Here is a 17,375-nt window from a genome sequence, read left to right on the forward strand (position 1 = left end):
GACGTCGCGCAGGCGTTCATCGCCACCTGGGTTGCCCGGTTCGGCACCCCCTCGGACATCTCGTCCGACCGCAGCCCCCAGTTCACCTCAGAGCTCTGGGGGGCGGTCGCGCGGGGGCTCGGTATGCAGCTGCACCGTACCACGGCCTATCATCCCCAGGCCAACGGCCTGTGCGTGCGTTTCCACCGCTCCTTAAAAGCCGCGCTCCGGGCCACCCTCCGCGACGGCGGCTGGGTCGACAGGCTCCCCTGGGTCCTGCTGGGCCTCCGGACGGCGCCCAAGGACGACCTGCGCGCATCCGCGGCGGAGTTGGTCTTCGGACAACCACTGTGGGTGCCGGGCGAGTTCCTCCCTGACTCCACGGCACCATGGTCCACGGCGCAGCAACGTTCCGCGCTGCAGGAGACCGCCCAGAGGTTCGCCCCGGTGCCGACGGTGCACCACGGGCACCCGCCAACGCACGTCGCCCCGGAGCTTCGCACGGCGGAGTACGTGTTCGTCCGACACGACGCCCACCGGACACCGCTGCGGCCCCCGTACGACGGGCCCTTCCGCGTGCTGGAGACCGGGGCGAAGCACTTCACCCTGGACATCGGCGGTACTCCTGACCGCGTGTCTGTGGACCGCCTCAAACCGGCCCACCTCGACGTGGACCACCCCCCGCCAGTGGCTCAGCCCCCGTGTCGGGGCCGCCCCCCGGCGGGCGGACCCCGGCACCGCCCAACCCCGCCGGCACGCCGCCCCCCGGTCAAGCACCCATCCCCGGGGCAGCCGGTGGCATCCCGACATCCCAGACGCCGCCAGCCGCCAGAGGGCGCTTCGGCCGGGTCATCCGTTTGCCCCGCAAACTGACCCTTCAGGTGCGCGGGAATTCTGGGGGGGCGCGTGTGGCGGACACGATGGCTCGCTGGCGCGATGACATCATTCCGCGCACCAGGAGGGTGTCGGCCACGCCCGAGGGTTGGCGTGGCCTCGGGATATACACGGGGCTCACAGCCCCGAGCACGGCAGTGCTATAGTTCGACCCTTTGAATAAAGACGCTTGTGTTTCCATCGTTGTTGCTTCCTTTATTGGCAAGACAAGTCGCGCGCATAGCACCGCGCTACAGTATACTAATTATCTTGCAACTCAAGCAAAAGTACAATTATGATTCCTGATGTCTTTGTCTTATATCTGCTGCATAGACAACGCACCACAATCCCGTCTCGCCGTTCAAAACAACGAAACAACATGTTTCAGACCGGAACGGTCTCGGATGCCTTTTAAAAACAACAGGACTTTGGGTTATGTGGTAGTGCGCCTTAACAAGAAAAAAAATTGATGATTAAAGCCCAGCTCTTTATATGGCATATATAGATTGATTTGAAAATATAAAAACCAAACTAAACCTCGTCTAACTCAGTAGGTGTATTTCTTCATATAACACCTTTTACTGACTGGTGACAGTACCGGAAATTTTGTGAGGTAGCACGTATTAACAAAAAAAAAATGGCGATTAAAGCACCGCATATGTAAGTGGCATATATAGATCGAGTTGGAAATATAAAAAACAAACTAAATCTCGTCCAACTCAGTAGTTGTGTTTATTCATATAGCACATTTACTGAATGGTGACAATACCAGAAGCGTTGTGAGGTAGGACATTTTAACAAAAAAAAATGGTGATGAAACCACCGCATATTTAAGTGGCATATATAGATCGAGTTGGAAATATAAAAAACAAACTAAACCTCGTCCAAGTCAGTAGTTGTGTTTATTCATATAACACCTTTACTGAATGGTGACAATACCAGAAGCTTTGTGAGGGAGGACGTCTTAACAAAAAAATGATGATGAAAGCACAGCATATGTAAGTGGCATATGTAGATCGAATTGAAAATATAAAAACCAAACTAAACCTCGTCTAATTCAGCAGTTGTATTTCTTCTATATAACACCTTTTACTGACTGCTGACAATACCGGAATCTTTGGGTGGTGGTGCGCAGAAGAAGTTCAGCTGCATCTGCATTAAAAAAGCACAACAGCAAGCGCTTTCGTATTGTTTTTGGCGCAACGACAGATTTGCTGAACGATCACATGGCGGAGAGCGATTTGTTTTTGGATGAATCTTCGGCTGCAGCAGGGGAGCTACCGGAGGAGCTGGATGAACCTGCAAGCGACGATGCCATGGAGAGAGTGTTACTCGAGCCGTACAACTATTTATTACACCTACCCGGTAAAATTACACGCTGTCATATTTTGTGAGGTGTCGTGATGAGATCTCTGTCATTGAGCGGCTGCTTTGACTAGTTTGAGCGATCACCTGAATCGCTGCTACTGTAAGTGTAAGTCAGTGTTAAACTGACCAGATTTGCAGTACACAATTATTTAATTATTGCACATTTGTACTGTACATGAACTCGTATTTTATTGTCCTCCGTGTAGTGTGTACCGGTTCCCCTAATTATGGCAAGTACTATACTCGGCTGTGATGTCATCCCGAATGGCCACTTGATAGGAAAGTGAATCAATTAAGAAACTTTATGGAGCTTTTCATTTTGGAACAAAATATTATGGTGGCTGCTCAGGGCAAGAACAACTAGTTCGTAAAGATTTGCAAAAACAACTGTAAAATGGTGGGATTTTTAAAAGACAGATTTAAAAACCTCAATTGATGAGGCAAAAAGGTAACAAATTCCAAAGTGGAGGAGCATTTCGACAGAATTAACAATCACTGCAAGTCTTCATTCTTGTGCGAGGGATTATCAGGAAACTCCAGCTATTAGACCGTATGCCATTCTTGGTGGTATGGTAATGGTATGTCTGGTGTGATGACTTTTCATATTTAGGCAGGATTAAGTTTATTTCCATCTTTTAAAGTTGTAAACAATATTTCACAGAATAGTTGACGCACTGGAAGCCAATGAAGTGTCTTGTATTGAGGATTGGAGGGATATGCTCTGGATGTATAACTTTGAACTACAAGCATGTCTGCCATATTTGGCACAAGTTGTAGGAGCTTGAGAGAATAGGCAGGTACATCTTTTTAATGTCAATTGCAGTATCATGCCAGCGTGACGTGATTAGCATGAACCAGAGTATCGGTGATCTTCCAGTTTACATACCCCTGCCATCTCCGACACGCCTGTGTCATCTCCGACACGCCTGTGCCATCTCCGACACGCCTTCGCCATCTCCGACACGCCTTCGCCATCTCCGACACGCCTTCGCCATCTCCGACACGCCTTCGCCATCTCCGACACGCCTTCGCCATCTCCGACACGCCTTCGCCATCTCCGACACGCCTTCGCCATCTCCGACACGCCTTCGCCATCTCCTACACGCCTGTGCCACCCCCTGCACGCCTGTGCCACCCCCTGCACGCCTGCGCTGCACGCCTGCGCTGCACACCTGCGCTGCACGCCTGTGCCACCCCCTGCACGCCTGCGCCACCCCCTGCACGCCTGCGCCACCCCCTGCACACCTGCGCCACCCCCTGCACGCCTGCGCCACCCCCTGCACGACTGCGCCACCCCCTGCACGACTGCGCCACCCCCTGCACGACTGCGCCACCCCCTGCACAACTGCGCCACCCCCTGCACGACTGCGCCACCCCCTGCACGACTGCGCCACCCCCTGCACGACTGCGCCATGCCCGCGCCACCCCCTGCCCTGCACGCCCGCGCCACCCCCTGCATGCCCGCGCCACCCCCTGCATGCCCGCGCCACCCCCTGCATGCCCGCGCCACCCCATGCATGCCCGCGCCACCCCATGCACGCCCGCGCCACCCCATGCACGCCCGTGCCACCCCATGCATGCCCGCGCCACCCCATGCATGCCCGCGCCACCCCATGCACGCCCGCGCCACCCCATGCACGCCCGCGCCACCCCATGCACGCCCGCGCCACCCCATGCACGCCCGCGCCACCCCATGCACGCCCGCGCCACCCCATGCACGCCCGCGCCACCCCATGCACGCCCGCGCCACCCCATGCACGCCCGCGCCACCCCATGCACGCCCGCGCCACCCCATGCACGCCCGCGCCACCCCATGCACGCCCGCGCCACCCCATGCACGCCCGCGCCACCCCATGCACGCCCGCGCCACCCCATGCACGCCCGCGCCACCCCATGCACGCCCGCGCCACCCCATGCACGCCCGCGCCACCCCCTGCACACCCGCGCCACCTCCTGCACGACCGTGCCACCTCCTGCACGACCGCGCCACCTCCTGCACGACTGCGCCACCTCCTGCACGACTGCGCCATCTCCTGCACACCTGCACCATCTCCTGCACGACTGCGCCATCTCCTGCACACCTTCACCATCTCCTACATGCCCATGTCATCTCCAGCACGTCCCCATCATCAATGTGGAGACCGTCAAATTGCTTTAACCAGAAGTTTGGGATCCCATCTGGGCCAGGGCTTTTGAAGTTTGCCATCTTTGCCAGTTGGTGTATATTTTTCCCATCAATTATTACTGGGGGAATTTTTTTTTTTTTTTTTGTATACAGAATCGAGGCTTGTGAAAGAGCTAACATTTCACAAACAAATCAAACAAACAAACAAAATATAAAAAAGAGGGAGCGGTAGACAAGATGGGGAGAGAAGGGGAGCACACAAACACAACATTTGAGAGCAGTGACATCGGGAGATGTGTGGGAGGGAGAGGGCTTGGGGGGAGGAGGCGTGGGAAGGGGACGGGGGGCGGGGGGGGGGGGGGGGTAGGAGAAATATAAAACACAAGGACACCAAGGACTTCCAGGACAGAAGTTGGTATTTCAAAAAAGTGGATTTGGGGTGAAATTAGCGGGGGTAGAAAAGATCAAGGTTTTGGGTGGGGGAAGATAAGAGATGGTGGTGAACAGCTGTTTTAAAGACCTGGAGGGAGGAGTGGGATTGAAGAGAGTGAGGGAGTTTGTTCCAGAGACGGGAGAAAAGAGGAATGAAGGAGTGAAGGTGAGCAGAGAGTCTTGATTTTGGCAGTTTAACCATAAGAGGGTTGCAGGCAGATCTTGTGCGACCTGTAGGAATATTTGGGGGACAGAGCCCAGAGAGAGCTTGGGGGGGGGGGGGGGCAAGGCCGGAGAGGAGTCGGTATAAGATGAAAAGACCACCAACCGGCCTGTGGTGAGTGAGTGAAATGCCCTTGAAGTTAGCTTCATCGCGGGAGATTCCAATGATTCTGAATGCTTTGGTTTCAACAGCGTGAAGACGAGCTAGGTGTGAGGCAGGAGCACCACCCCAGAGGGGAGAGCAGTATTCCATTGAGCTGCGGATGAAAGCCTTGTATGTGGTGAGGAGCTCAGGTGTGCCAAGGAAGGACTTTGCACGACGGAGGATGCCCAGTCGGCGACTGGCTTTGGAGGCCAGATTTGAAATGTGGTTTTCCCAGGAAAGATCATGGCAGATAATGAGACCCAAAAGCTTGAGTGACAGAACTTCTTGGAGAGGATTATTCAGAAAGTGGATGGGAGGGTTGTCAAGTCGGTCTTTTCGGAGAGACGTAGTAAGAGTGTGAGATTTGTCAGGATTGAAAGACATTTTCCACTTGCTTGACCAGTCTGTGATTTTGTCCAGGTCTGCAGAAAGTGAGGAGGCTGCAGGCTGCCGATCTGAGGGATGAGGAATGGAGCGACAGAGAGTAGAGTCATCAGCAAAGAGATAGAGAGGATTTTCAAGAGAGTCAGAGAGATCATTGATGAAGACCAGAAAAAGCACAGGGCCCAGAACACTGCCTTGGGGAACTTCAGCCTGAACAGGAAGAGGAGATGAGAGAAACCCATTCAGGGCCACACGTTGACTACGACTAGAGAGGAAGTCCGCCAGCCATGCGTGGAGATTTCCATGGATACCAAAAGAGGAGAGTTTGGTGAGCAGAGCGGGGTGCCAGACCGTATCGAAGGCACGTGATATGTCAAGGGAGACGGCTCTAATTTCCTGTTTGGCATAATTTTCTCAAGATATTGTTTTTTTTTCTTGCTGGTTTCGGATCAAACCTGCTTCCTTATTGTGTTATTTTCGATCTTCATAAATTCCTTTCCAGGATCATTCCAGTTCATCTTTTTCAGGGGGAATGAAACATTCTGCTTGTTTCCCAATAGTTCACGGTAGAATCTTTTTGGGTTGTTTTCAAACATCTGGCCGTGTCTTTTACTCATCTTATCCTCGTCGTAGTTTTTTTCTTTTCCTTGCTATCATTTCGATTTTCAGCAACCATTAGCTCTAGGTCTTTGTTTCCAATTTTATATTTGTATTTTATTTTATGGATTCTCCTCTTTAGTTTTGGCCTTTGATTTTTCTCTTTGGAATTGCTGTATTTGTCCTTGGTGGACAGTTTGGGTTTGTGACCAGGACGAATCACTTCGATGTTGGTGAAGATCCGAATCCAGATACGAGAATTTTTTTTTTTTTTTTCAAGTGATTCTTCACCATTGAGAGATTGGGCCAAAAACGATATACAGTGCATTCAGAAAGTATTCAGACCCCTTCACTTTTTCACATTTTGTTATGTTACAGCCTCATGCTGAAATCGTTTAAATTCATTTTTTCCCTCATCAATCTACACTCGATACTCCATAATGACAAAGAGAAAACAGGATTTTAGAAAGTTTTGCAAATTTATTAAAAATAAAAAACTGAAATATCACATTTACATAAGTATTCAGACCCTTTGCTATGACACTTGAAATTTAGCTGAGGTGCCTCCCATTTCTCTTGATCATCTTTGAGATGTATCTACACCTTGATTGGAGTCCACCTGTGGTAAATTCAATTGATTGGACATGATTTGGAAAGCTACACACCTGTCTACATAAGGTCTCACAGCTGACAATGCATATCAGAGCAAAAACCAAGCCATGAGGTCGAAGGAACTGCATGCAGAGCACAGAGACAGGATTGTGTCGAGGCACAGATCTGGGGAGCCTACAAAAAAAAATCTGCTGCATTGAAGGTTCCCAAGAGCACAGTGGCCTCCATAATTCTTAAATGGAAGAAGTTTGGAACAACCACGACTCTTCCTAGAGCTGGCCGCCCGGCCAAACTGAGCAATCAGGGGAGAAGGGCCTTGGTAATAGAGGTGACCAAGAACCCGATGGTCACTCTGGCTGAGCTCCAGAGACCCTGTGTGGAGATGGGAGAAACTTCCAGAAGGATAACCATCACTGCAACACTCCACCGATCTGGGCTTTATGGCAGAGTGGCCAGACAGAAGCCAAACAGTTCAATCTTGGTTTCATCAGACCACAGAATCTTGTTTCTCACAGTCTGAGACTCCTTCAGGTGCTTTTCAGCAAACACCAAGTCTTCGGGCTTTCATGTGTCTTTCACTGAGGAGAGGCTTCCGTCTGGACACTCTGCCATAAAGCCCAGATCGGTGGAGTGTTGCAGTGATGGTTGTTCTGCAGGCAGTTCCTTCGACCTCATGGCTTGGTTTTTGCTCTGATATGCATTGTCAGCTGTGAGACCTTATATAGACAGGTGTGTGCCTTTCCAAATCATGTCCAATCCAATGAATTTACCACAGGTGTACATCAATCAAGGTGGAGAAACATCTCAAAGATCATCAAGAGAAATGGGAGGCACCTGAGCTAAATTTCAAGTCTCATAGCAAAGGGTCTGAATACTTATATTATGTCAATGTGTTATTTCAGTTTTTTCTTTTTAATAAATTTGCAAAACTTTCTAAAATCCTGTTTTCTCTTTGTCATTATTGGGTATTGAGTGTAGATTGATGAGAGAAAAAATGAATTGAAACAATTTCAGCATAAGGCTGCAACATAAAGTGTGAAAAAAGTGAAGGGGTCTGAATACTTTCTGAATGCACCGTAATGCGTGATATTTCAAAAAGTTGTGGATGAGATAGGAATCAATTAAGTGGATGAGTTGGTTCGTGACAAAAACAAGCGGATTCAATTTTGGTTCAGGTCTGGATCCGGATCCAGCGCATCATTGGGATACAAAACATAAACTGTTCAGCCTGGCAGAGGTATGCACTCTACTGAATGCTGTTCTTCTGTCTCCTGTACCGCCTATGAGGGTCACGTGCACCTCATATGTATTTTCCCCCGCACATCCTTCAACCTCCTCTGTTTCACTTTCAACTCCCCCATTTGGTACTTCTAAACTACACACCATCTCGGTCTTCTGTTTTAATTCCACCTCAATTTCATTTTCACTTTGCTTCCCTTCTTAGAACCTCTCCTGCACAATTTCCATTTTGACTTAATTTGTCTCCGTTTTAATTTTTACGTCCTACCTCCCCACCTCCCCTCCCGGCCCCATACTTGTGCTATCTCCCTCTGTCCCAGTTTCATTCCATCCACTGCTGTTCTTCCCCTACTTGCCCCCTCTTTCGCTGCTTCCCAGGCTACCCTAATCCCCTCTACCATTCTGACTTGGCCGACCGCCATTTACTGCTGCACTTTGCCAGGTCTCCCGCCATTGTTTCCATTTTAGCCGTGAGTTCAGCTTGACTTTTTACACTTTACTTAGCCCGTCACTGTTTGCCTTTGTGTCCCACCTCAGCCCAGCCATGTCAGTCATCAGCCATATTAGCATGGCCATCAATTGCTCAGTGGTATCCCACTTCTGCGGCGACACCGACTTGCTGCTTCTTGCTTCTTGTTCAATTGGGGGGCCTAGGCTGACTGGTGAGGGGGAAGGGAGTCTATGGGGCTAACAGGTAGTGAGGGCGACTCCACCGCACCCTCTACGATGTCCATTGGGATTGCGTCTAAGTCGAAGCAATGTTGCCCTATACCTCCCTGGTTCTGTCCATCTTGGCTTGGCATTGTAGTGCCTTTTTTTTCTTTCTTTTTTTGCTTACTGCGTGCTGCAAATTCATGCACCTCATGTCCACTCTCAAACTCCAAACACCATTGTTACTGGTGTCGCGGAGGGAGGGGAGGGAGGGAGGGGGAGTTAAATCCCAAACCTGATTACCAATGATGCACCTGCCCGGTCATTCGGTTGCCCAGTACAATTACAGCAGGTTGCGTCAAAGCAACCACAACAGTCAGCTGTTTCAAAGACCCCCTGCCAGATCCTCGCTTCCATCAACCCCCATCTACATCCTCGATCTACCATTACAGTACAGATTGTGGTCCCTATAAACCTGAAGGCAACGTGACGTGTTGTCTATCTGGGCGGAGTCCACGATCAGTTGTCGTCGGCAGATCTTTGCAATCACCAAATGAAGCCACTAGGGCAATCAAAATTCACCCCCGAGACCAAGTCATTTTTAATGAAGGCAATAATGGCATGGGGAGGGAATGTACAAGGAAGCAATAAATCAATTATAACAACAACACAAACCCCTTAACCCACCACTGGCATACACGCCCATGAACCAAAGAATGAAAGGTAGATCCTTAATTATTGCACATCTGCGATAATCTCCCATCTGGTGAGGGACCGTCCATCTGCTACTTGTCACTTCGGCGGCTTGTCCCCCTCTAGTCCTGAGCTGTCTGGGGCAACGCTTTTCCACCAGAATAGTGCCTCGAGGACTAGGTAAAGTGCTTAAAAGAGACAATAATGACAGACAACAGAGATTTACACATTATATAAAAGGACATGAGGAAATAACCGCTATATTAAGTGTTCCTCCATTATATGGAAAAGGTGCGAAACTGCTAATGCTGCATAGAATAGTGCTTTGTACTTGGAATACATTTCCTCAGGAATTAATTCTCAATTACTATATTAGACGTGTTTTATGTATTCACGCAAAGATTAACATTGACTTTTTGCAGGTAAGCAAATCCGGAGTAAACTGGCTGAGGCATTTAACTACTGGCTGAAGATTCCTGATGAAAAATTTCAGGTGAGATGTTGGTCCACCATTCTTGTAGAACCACAAGGGGCATCTTGGTGAACATGAAAATTTTGAGGCTCAAGGAAAGAGAAATTTTGCAGAGATGGATATATCTGCACAATTTTTGAGATCGTGTTTACCTTTGCTGCCATTTGAACAATTGATTGATGATAGTGATACGTACACCTCACGACCTTCTCATCAGATCATAATTGAGGTGATTGAGATGCTCCATAATGCAAGCCTGTTGATTGACGACATTGAGGACAGCTCACAACTACGACGTGGACATCCTGTTGCACACAGCATCTATGGCGTCCCTTCGGTCATCAACTCCGCAAATTATGTCTACTTTCTTGGACTCCGCAAGGTGCTCACTCTCGAACACCCCCAGGCCGTCCCTATCTTCTGCCAACAGCTGCTGGAGCTTCATCGTGGCCAAGGAATGGACATTTTCTGGCGGGATAGTTTTCAGTGTCCCAGTGAGGCAGATTACCTTGTTATGGTAAGGCTCTACAACTTGCGAGTAATGCAACTGATTCATGAAGGCGCATGAAGTGCAGTGCACTAATTTTCCTTATTTTCACCCATTTAGAATGTAGTAAAAAGACAAAATGCAACCATCATTATACAGACACCAGTTCAATCAGCATCTTATACTTGGCCCAAATTCAATAACCAAACAACATTTTGTAACGTGAGACTCCTAAACAATATATTATATTTTTTGGCATACAGTCGTGGCCAAAAATATTGGCACCCTGCACTTTTTTCAAATAACTCACAATTTTCTCTAAAAATAAGTTGAAATTGACAAAAGTATTTGGTCTCCACAATTCTTTATTTCACCGTTAATATTACAGAACCTTTGTTTTTGCTTCAGAACTTAATATATCCGTTAAAAACAGAAAATAAAAAGAAATGGCATTGACCAAATTATTGACACCCTCGACTTAATATTTTGTAGCACAACCTTTGGACAAAATAACTGCAGTCAAGCGCTTCCTATAGCCATGAATGAGCTTCCTCCACCTCTCTACTGGCAGTTTGGCCCACTCTTCTTGTGCAAACTGCTCCAGTTCTCCCAGATTTGAAGGGTGCCTTCTCCCAACTGCTGTTTTCAGATCTCACCACAGGTGTACAATGGGATTTAGATCTGGACTCATTGCTGCCACTTCAGAACAGTCCAGTGTTTTGTCTTGAACCATTTCTGGGTGCGTTTTGAAGTGTGTTTGGGGTCATTGTCCTGTTGCAAGACCCATGACCTTCGACGGAGGCCCAGCTTTCTGACACTGGGTTGAACTTTGTGCCCCAAAATGCGTTGGTAATCTCCTGATTTCATGATGCCATGCACACATTCGAGGCACCCAGTGCCAGAGGCAGCACAGCAACCGCAAAACATCACTGAACCTGGAGATTATGTTCTTTACAAAAAGCTCTAATTTGGTCTCATCTGTCCATAGGACATTCTCCCATAAGGATTTTGGTTTGTTCAGGTGTGTTTTGGCAAACTCCAGTTGGGCTTTCTTATGTCTCTCTCTCAGAAGTGGGGTCCTCTTGGGTCTCCTACCATAGAACCCCCTTTCATCGAGTTGGTGATGGTCAGCTGTCATACCTTGTGTCTGAAGGTCAGCTTGAATCTGTTTGGCAGTTGATCGAGGTGCTTTCTCCACCATTCGAACAATCCTTCGCTGCAATCTTCGATCAAGTTTTCTATTGTGGCCACATCCAGGGAGGCTGGCAACATTGCCATGGGCCTTAAACTTCCTGATAACATTGCGTACGATGGACACAGGAACATCAAGGTCTCTGGAGATGGACTTGTAGCCTTGAGATTGTCCATGCTTGGCTACAATCTTGTCTGACCTTCTCAGACAATTCTCTGATTTTCTTTCTTTTCTTCTGTCTCGTTGCGGTACACAGTGATACAAAACAACAAAATGACTCCTTTTCTCTATTCAAACTCGTTGAATGAGTGATTTTTATGTCGCAGGGACCTGCAACTCACCGTAGGTGAGTTCAATTCCAAAGTAAAGGAGAATTACCTGCTTCAAATCTATTTATTCTAACAACTTCCAAAAAGGTGCCAATAATATTGTCCGGGCCATTTTAGGATTTCTTTGTGAATAGGCTAAGATTTCGTAATTTATTCAGCTTTTTTTGTTTTGTTCCAGTGCAAACCAAAGAAATACATATGTGGATGCCAAAATATTTTTTAATTTCAACAATTTTCTGGAAGAAATGGTGCATTATTTGAAAATAGTGCAAGCGTGCCAATATATTTGGCCACGACAGTACAAGTCGATGTGGTGTACAAGTCGAATTGGCTAATTTTCCCCTTTTTATTTCCTTCATTCATAATATATATGAATGATCGTTTAAAGGCCATTTTCCCCGCTAGAGCGGGGGTTAGCCTTGCGGGCCCCATGACAATCATGGTTCCCTGTTTGAGGCAATGTTTTTATGGCCGGATGCCCTTCCTGACGCCAACCCTTGTTCACGCTTTTACGATGCGCAGGGATACGGTGTACCTATTCTGAATTGGGGTACACACCGTGATCATTCATCCCAGCAAGCTGGTACTCAATTTGCCGACCTCGGAAGGATGACGGGCTGAGTCAACCCCCCTGGCGTTAATTCAGCGATAATAGTTCAGTTAATTCATAGATAAGTTGATTTGGAGTAGAAGAGAAAGCTCAATCAACTCTCGTAGTTAGCAAAACTGTCATTCAGTCAGAACAATATCGAGAAGTGTTGATTCCTCCCTGTAGCCTGGTAATGGCTTAGCGTTTAGGGTGCTAGCTTGGGATGCTAGGATCCGAAGTTTGAATCCCGGTCGATCGTTGAATTAACACCAGGGAGGCTGACTCAGCCTGTCATCCTTCCGAGGTCGGCAAATTGAGCACCAGCTTGCTGGGGTGAATGAGCCATTCGGGTGTCCTGCGTTGGATTGGTGACCCATCCAGGATTGTGCCCAATAGTCAAGGAAACTGCTTCGGCAGCCCTATGCATCGTCACGGTGCAAAACGGAATGGTCATCATCATCATCATTCCTCCCTGACACTGTCACAAAACATTGTTATCTATGGTACTTCCAGGGTCATGAATATTAATGAGCTTTTTTGTGCATATTATACGAAACTAGTGTAAAAGCCCTTCAAAAATTATGGGTTGGGCCTATATGGAACATATACAGGTAATTACTTGTGTTAAATGGCAACAAAATATTCAAGGGGATTGGAAGATGTGATGATTCGTAGCAAGAAGCATTATTGTAAAATACTACATGTACACATGGGACCCTATTTTCTTTGTCTTCTGTGACGTTTCGTTTTGGCGGTGCAGTCCAGCTTCGTGCGTGTGTTAACGTTTGAAGCCTCGGCCTTGTGTCAGGTGTTCTTATCTCTTCTTTATTTATTAGACATCATACGGATGTAAATGAACACTTGTTTTACTCTGCATTTGTTTCACATCACGTGCGGAGATTTTTCACCTCCTTGCGCCTTGTATTTATTATTTAATAAATCGCTTTTTACACCGCCTTTGAGGCTCGGTTTACAAGCCACCGTGGACAATTCGAATATAAGAGACATATTTACTCTTTTATGGAAAATGTTTTTCGTGTTTTTTTTGTCCTTAAAAATAGACTGCAATGAACACACAGTCGTGGTAAAAGATTGGCCTTTAACCCCCTAATCAAATAGTCCTTATTAAGGGGGACAGACACGTACACAAATGCACACTGTTTTATATTAGGGTAAGTACTTTGTGGGACGACCTTCCAGAAAATTTAGGAGTGTAAATAGTTTTTCAACATGCTTGTTATCGTATAGCAGTACACTATTTAAAACAAGCTAGTCATTATCAGATGTGTCTTAAACCATAGATGAGTAGATTCCGAGTACAAGTCAACCAGAAATTACGGTAGTTCTATGTGATCATTCTAAATCAGCAGAATATGTTGTTGCATAAATCCAAGTTTTATTATGAAGTAACCCATCATTTTCTTTACCTGCTGAAGGTTAAATGAAGTGAGGATAACTCTTGTAATCAATGTAAAACCTGAACTCTTGTTTGCATTTGTTCCCATCCTTTGTTCTTTCCCAGGTACGGAGGAAGACAGGTGGTCTCTTTCGACTTGCAGTGGGACTGATGCAGCTCTTTAGCTCCCAACACCTGCAGCTAAAAGGATTGTTGGACTCTATGGGCCTTTTGTTCCAAATCCGTGACGATTATGCCAATCTGTGTTCACGTGATTATACTGACAATAAGAGTTTCTGCGAAGACTTGACAGAAGGAAAGTTTAGTTTCCCACTCATCCATGCCATCAACACCAGGCCAGAATGTACCCAGGTACCCCCGCACATACGTTTGGTTTTTGATGGAGTTTCTACAGAAGGGGGTGTTGCAGAAACAACCCACTGATTGTAACCCCTTCTTATTGCTTAGGTACAGAGTATCCTTCGGCAGAGGACGCAGGATGAAAATGTGAAGCGTTGCTGCCTCGAGTTTCTCAAGCACACTGGATCCTTTGCTTACACACGACGACGTTTGTGTGAACTCGAGGAAGAGATCAGGAACAAAGTGGCTTCACTTGGTGGAAATCCCCATCTTGAGACTCTCATTAGCTACTTGTCGAAGGTTTACCATGAGGAATGACAATCAAACATCTCCATTGGTTTTTTTTTTTTTTTTGTTTGTTTTTGGGATCTGGGGTGGAACGAAGATCCACCTTTATTTTTACCAAATGTGATGCTTCCTTTGTAATTTCCATTCAGTTTTGTTTATCTTGCACCAACTGCTTCAAAAGGTCAAAAACAGTTATGGTAAAAGGATTAACTGTCGATATAAAATTGACAAGTCCTCAACCTTGATGTGAGCAGGTCATTATTTAAATTACCTGCTTTCTTTTTCATTGTAATGAATTTTAAAAAAAACAAAAAAAAAACTCAAAAGTTAGTGGTCCACTATGTCCCCCAATACCTGATTTTTAGCCATTTTTTTGTCATGCTAAGGTACCAGGGTTGTGTTCACTCCACCACTTCCCCCACACCCAACCCTAGCGCTTCAGATAGCATCCCTCATGACTTGTTGTCCTTTGATCTCCAGTCGCACTGAACAAACAACCCCTGCCTTTTCCTCGACATAATCACCACAATCCAGCAAATCCAAATGAGGCTAATAACGATAATAATCTATCTTCTATTTATCTTATGTCTTCTTCTTCTTCTATATAGATAAAAGAAAGTTTTTGTTTGTTTGTCTGCACGCCCTAATCTCCTGAACGGTGAAAGATCGGAGGAAACCTCTGAAACAAAAAATGTCGGGTCGGGTCCCGGGAAGGTTATAGGCTAGGTGGCGAGGCCGCCTCGGCCGGGCTGGGCCCATTTTGCAATAAATCTTCTTCTTTCAAAATCCTCTTGAAGTACAACTTATGCACTCAATAGGAATATCTGACTGATTGCGACACATGCTTTCAAAATTCTCTCTCGCGGGGCCCGACAGAAGAAAGAACAAGGAATCGTTGAGCACTGACTGATACCGGGCTCGCGTCAGACCCATGTACAGAAGATTAAATTCATTCAAAAAGAACCCGGACAACGCCGGGTGCATTCAGCTAGTAATTAATATATTACAAAATGTTTGCACGTCCATGGCACAAAACAATGCAATTGTAAGCATTTGTCCACCCATTATAAAGATGTGAGGTTTAACAAGTAAGGTGTATTTGTCTTTGCTATGATGGAAGTAAATCATTTTACAATGAGAAGAGATAAATTACTTGAAATATATTGAAACAGCATTCCTCGGTTTTATTGGTGTGTTTGCAAATCTGTTTACCTACATACGTGTTTCATTGCAATCGTAGTAATAAACAATGGTTTCATGAAACGTTAAAGGTTGGTTCTCAGAGTAGAGAAGATCACGTCTGCTTGTGGAGGACCCTTTAACCATAAGTTGGAAATCTTATTCCATCAGCACTTGTGTTTAAGTAAGTGTAACCGGTGTAGTGAGTGCTACCATGGGTTAGGGTTAGGGTAGGAAGGTACAATTTCGCTGTGGTGCTGGCACACATTAGCCTACTCTTTAAAAAAAATATTTTCACTTTTACATTCACAAGAAAATCCTCCAAGAAAAATTTAACATCCCTTCCTACAAGAAGGTGGGAGTAATTTGTGCTGTTAAAAACCGCGGTTTAAATGATTCATTCATGGCCGGGAGACTTTGCCACCTTCAACCCCACACATTGATTCATAGCAGCAAAGAGTTTGACCAACGAGTTTGGCACCGATTTGGGGTATCGTGCCACCTGCTGGATAATTCTAAGATGTAACAACAACCGGATGAGGCTCGGTGAGGACCACATGGAGTTACAAGTTACTCCATTTGCTTCGATGGCGGTTGGCATACACCACCTGCCAACCTTCAGTTGTTGGTATTGTTGAATTCGTTTTTGTAAAGTTGCTGATTTTGTTTGAATTTATGTCACATACATGGTAAACGGGTGAGCTTACTGCCTTACACGAAGTATATTTCGATCACTGTCGCAAGGGTGCACCACTCAGCAAATATTGTGAACGAATCGCATGGCAAGGTCATTTTGGCACTTAAGACATTCTCGGATCATCAATTTGGATTCAGACCTACAGGTTGCACAAGATCTGCCAGCAACCCTCTTATGGTGAAACCGCCTAAATCAAGACTCGCTGCTCACCTTCACTCTTTCGTTCCTCTTTTCTCCCGCCTCTGGAACAAATTCCCTCACTCTCTTCAATCCCACTCCTCCCTCCAAGTCTTTAAAACAGCTGTTTCACCACCATCGCTTATCTTCCCCAATCCAAAACCTTCATCTTTTCTACCCCCATTAATTCACCCCAGATCCACTTTTTTGAAATACCGACTTCTTTCCTGGAAGTCCTAGCTGTGTCCATGTGGTTTTTTAAGTCTCCCACTCCCCCCTCCATCTTGCCATGCCTCCTCCCCCCAAGCCATCCTCTTCCCACAGATCTCCCGATGTCTCTGCTCTCCATCTTGTTCTTCCACTCCTTTTATCATATGTTTTATGTTTTAGTTTGTCTTTTTTGTGATCAATGTTAGCTCTTACACGAGCCTCGACCTTGTATACAAAAAAAAAGACGTGCATAATTCCTTTGGGATGGTCATTTTGAACTCTGGTACGGTGTCAAGACATGTCTCCACACATACGTTAGAGTATGTGTGTGGTTTAATAAAGTAGAACTGTGCTAGGGTGTAGTGATACAATAATTGCTGGAGTAATGGTTATAGAGAGTCTGCTTGGAGTCTGGGCGGTGGGTCGATGATTCAAACCCCGCCCGAGTCATAGCGAAGACTTTAAAAATGGCATGTGCTTCTTTTTTGCTTGATGCTCAGCATTTATAGAATAGAGCACGGACAATCAATGCTGGGAAGGCAATGGCAAGCCACCTACTACAATAACCCTTGCTCTGGGAGCACCAACGTTGCGAAAAGAGTATGGCACGTACATCAAATCAGTATGGGTGTCCCTGCTTAACGTCATCCCAGTTAACCCGGTTAACGTTGTTTCGTTA

The 17,375-nt window shown here is 46.6% G+C and overlaps 1 protein-coding gene across 1 annotated transcript; it reads left to right on the forward strand.

Moving 5' to 3' along the window:
* The first annotated feature begins 1,859 nt into the window (after positions 1 to 1,859).
* On the forward strand, positions 1,860 to 15,703 carry GGPS1 (geranylgeranyl diphosphate synthase 1). Its single transcript, XM_068129773.2, has 5 exons — positions 1,860 to 2,217; positions 9,743 to 9,813; positions 10,010 to 10,309; positions 13,912 to 14,157; positions 14,254 to 15,703. The coding sequence occupies exons 1-5, from the start codon at positions 2,079 to 2,081 to the stop codon at positions 14,461 to 14,463; spliced, it is 966 nt and encodes a 321-aa protein (XP_067985874.1). The 5' UTR covers positions 1,860 to 2,078; the 3' UTR covers positions 14,464 to 15,703.
* The last annotated feature ends 1,672 nt before the right edge of the window (positions 15,704 to 17,375 follow it).

This window comes from Myxine glutinosa, chromosome 1 (assembly GCF_964187855.1).
Source record: "Myxine glutinosa chromosome 1, kmMyxGlut1.1, whole genome shotgun sequence".
Lineage (NCBI taxonomy): Eukaryota > Metazoa > Chordata > Myxini > Myxiniformes > Myxinidae > Myxine > Myxine glutinosa.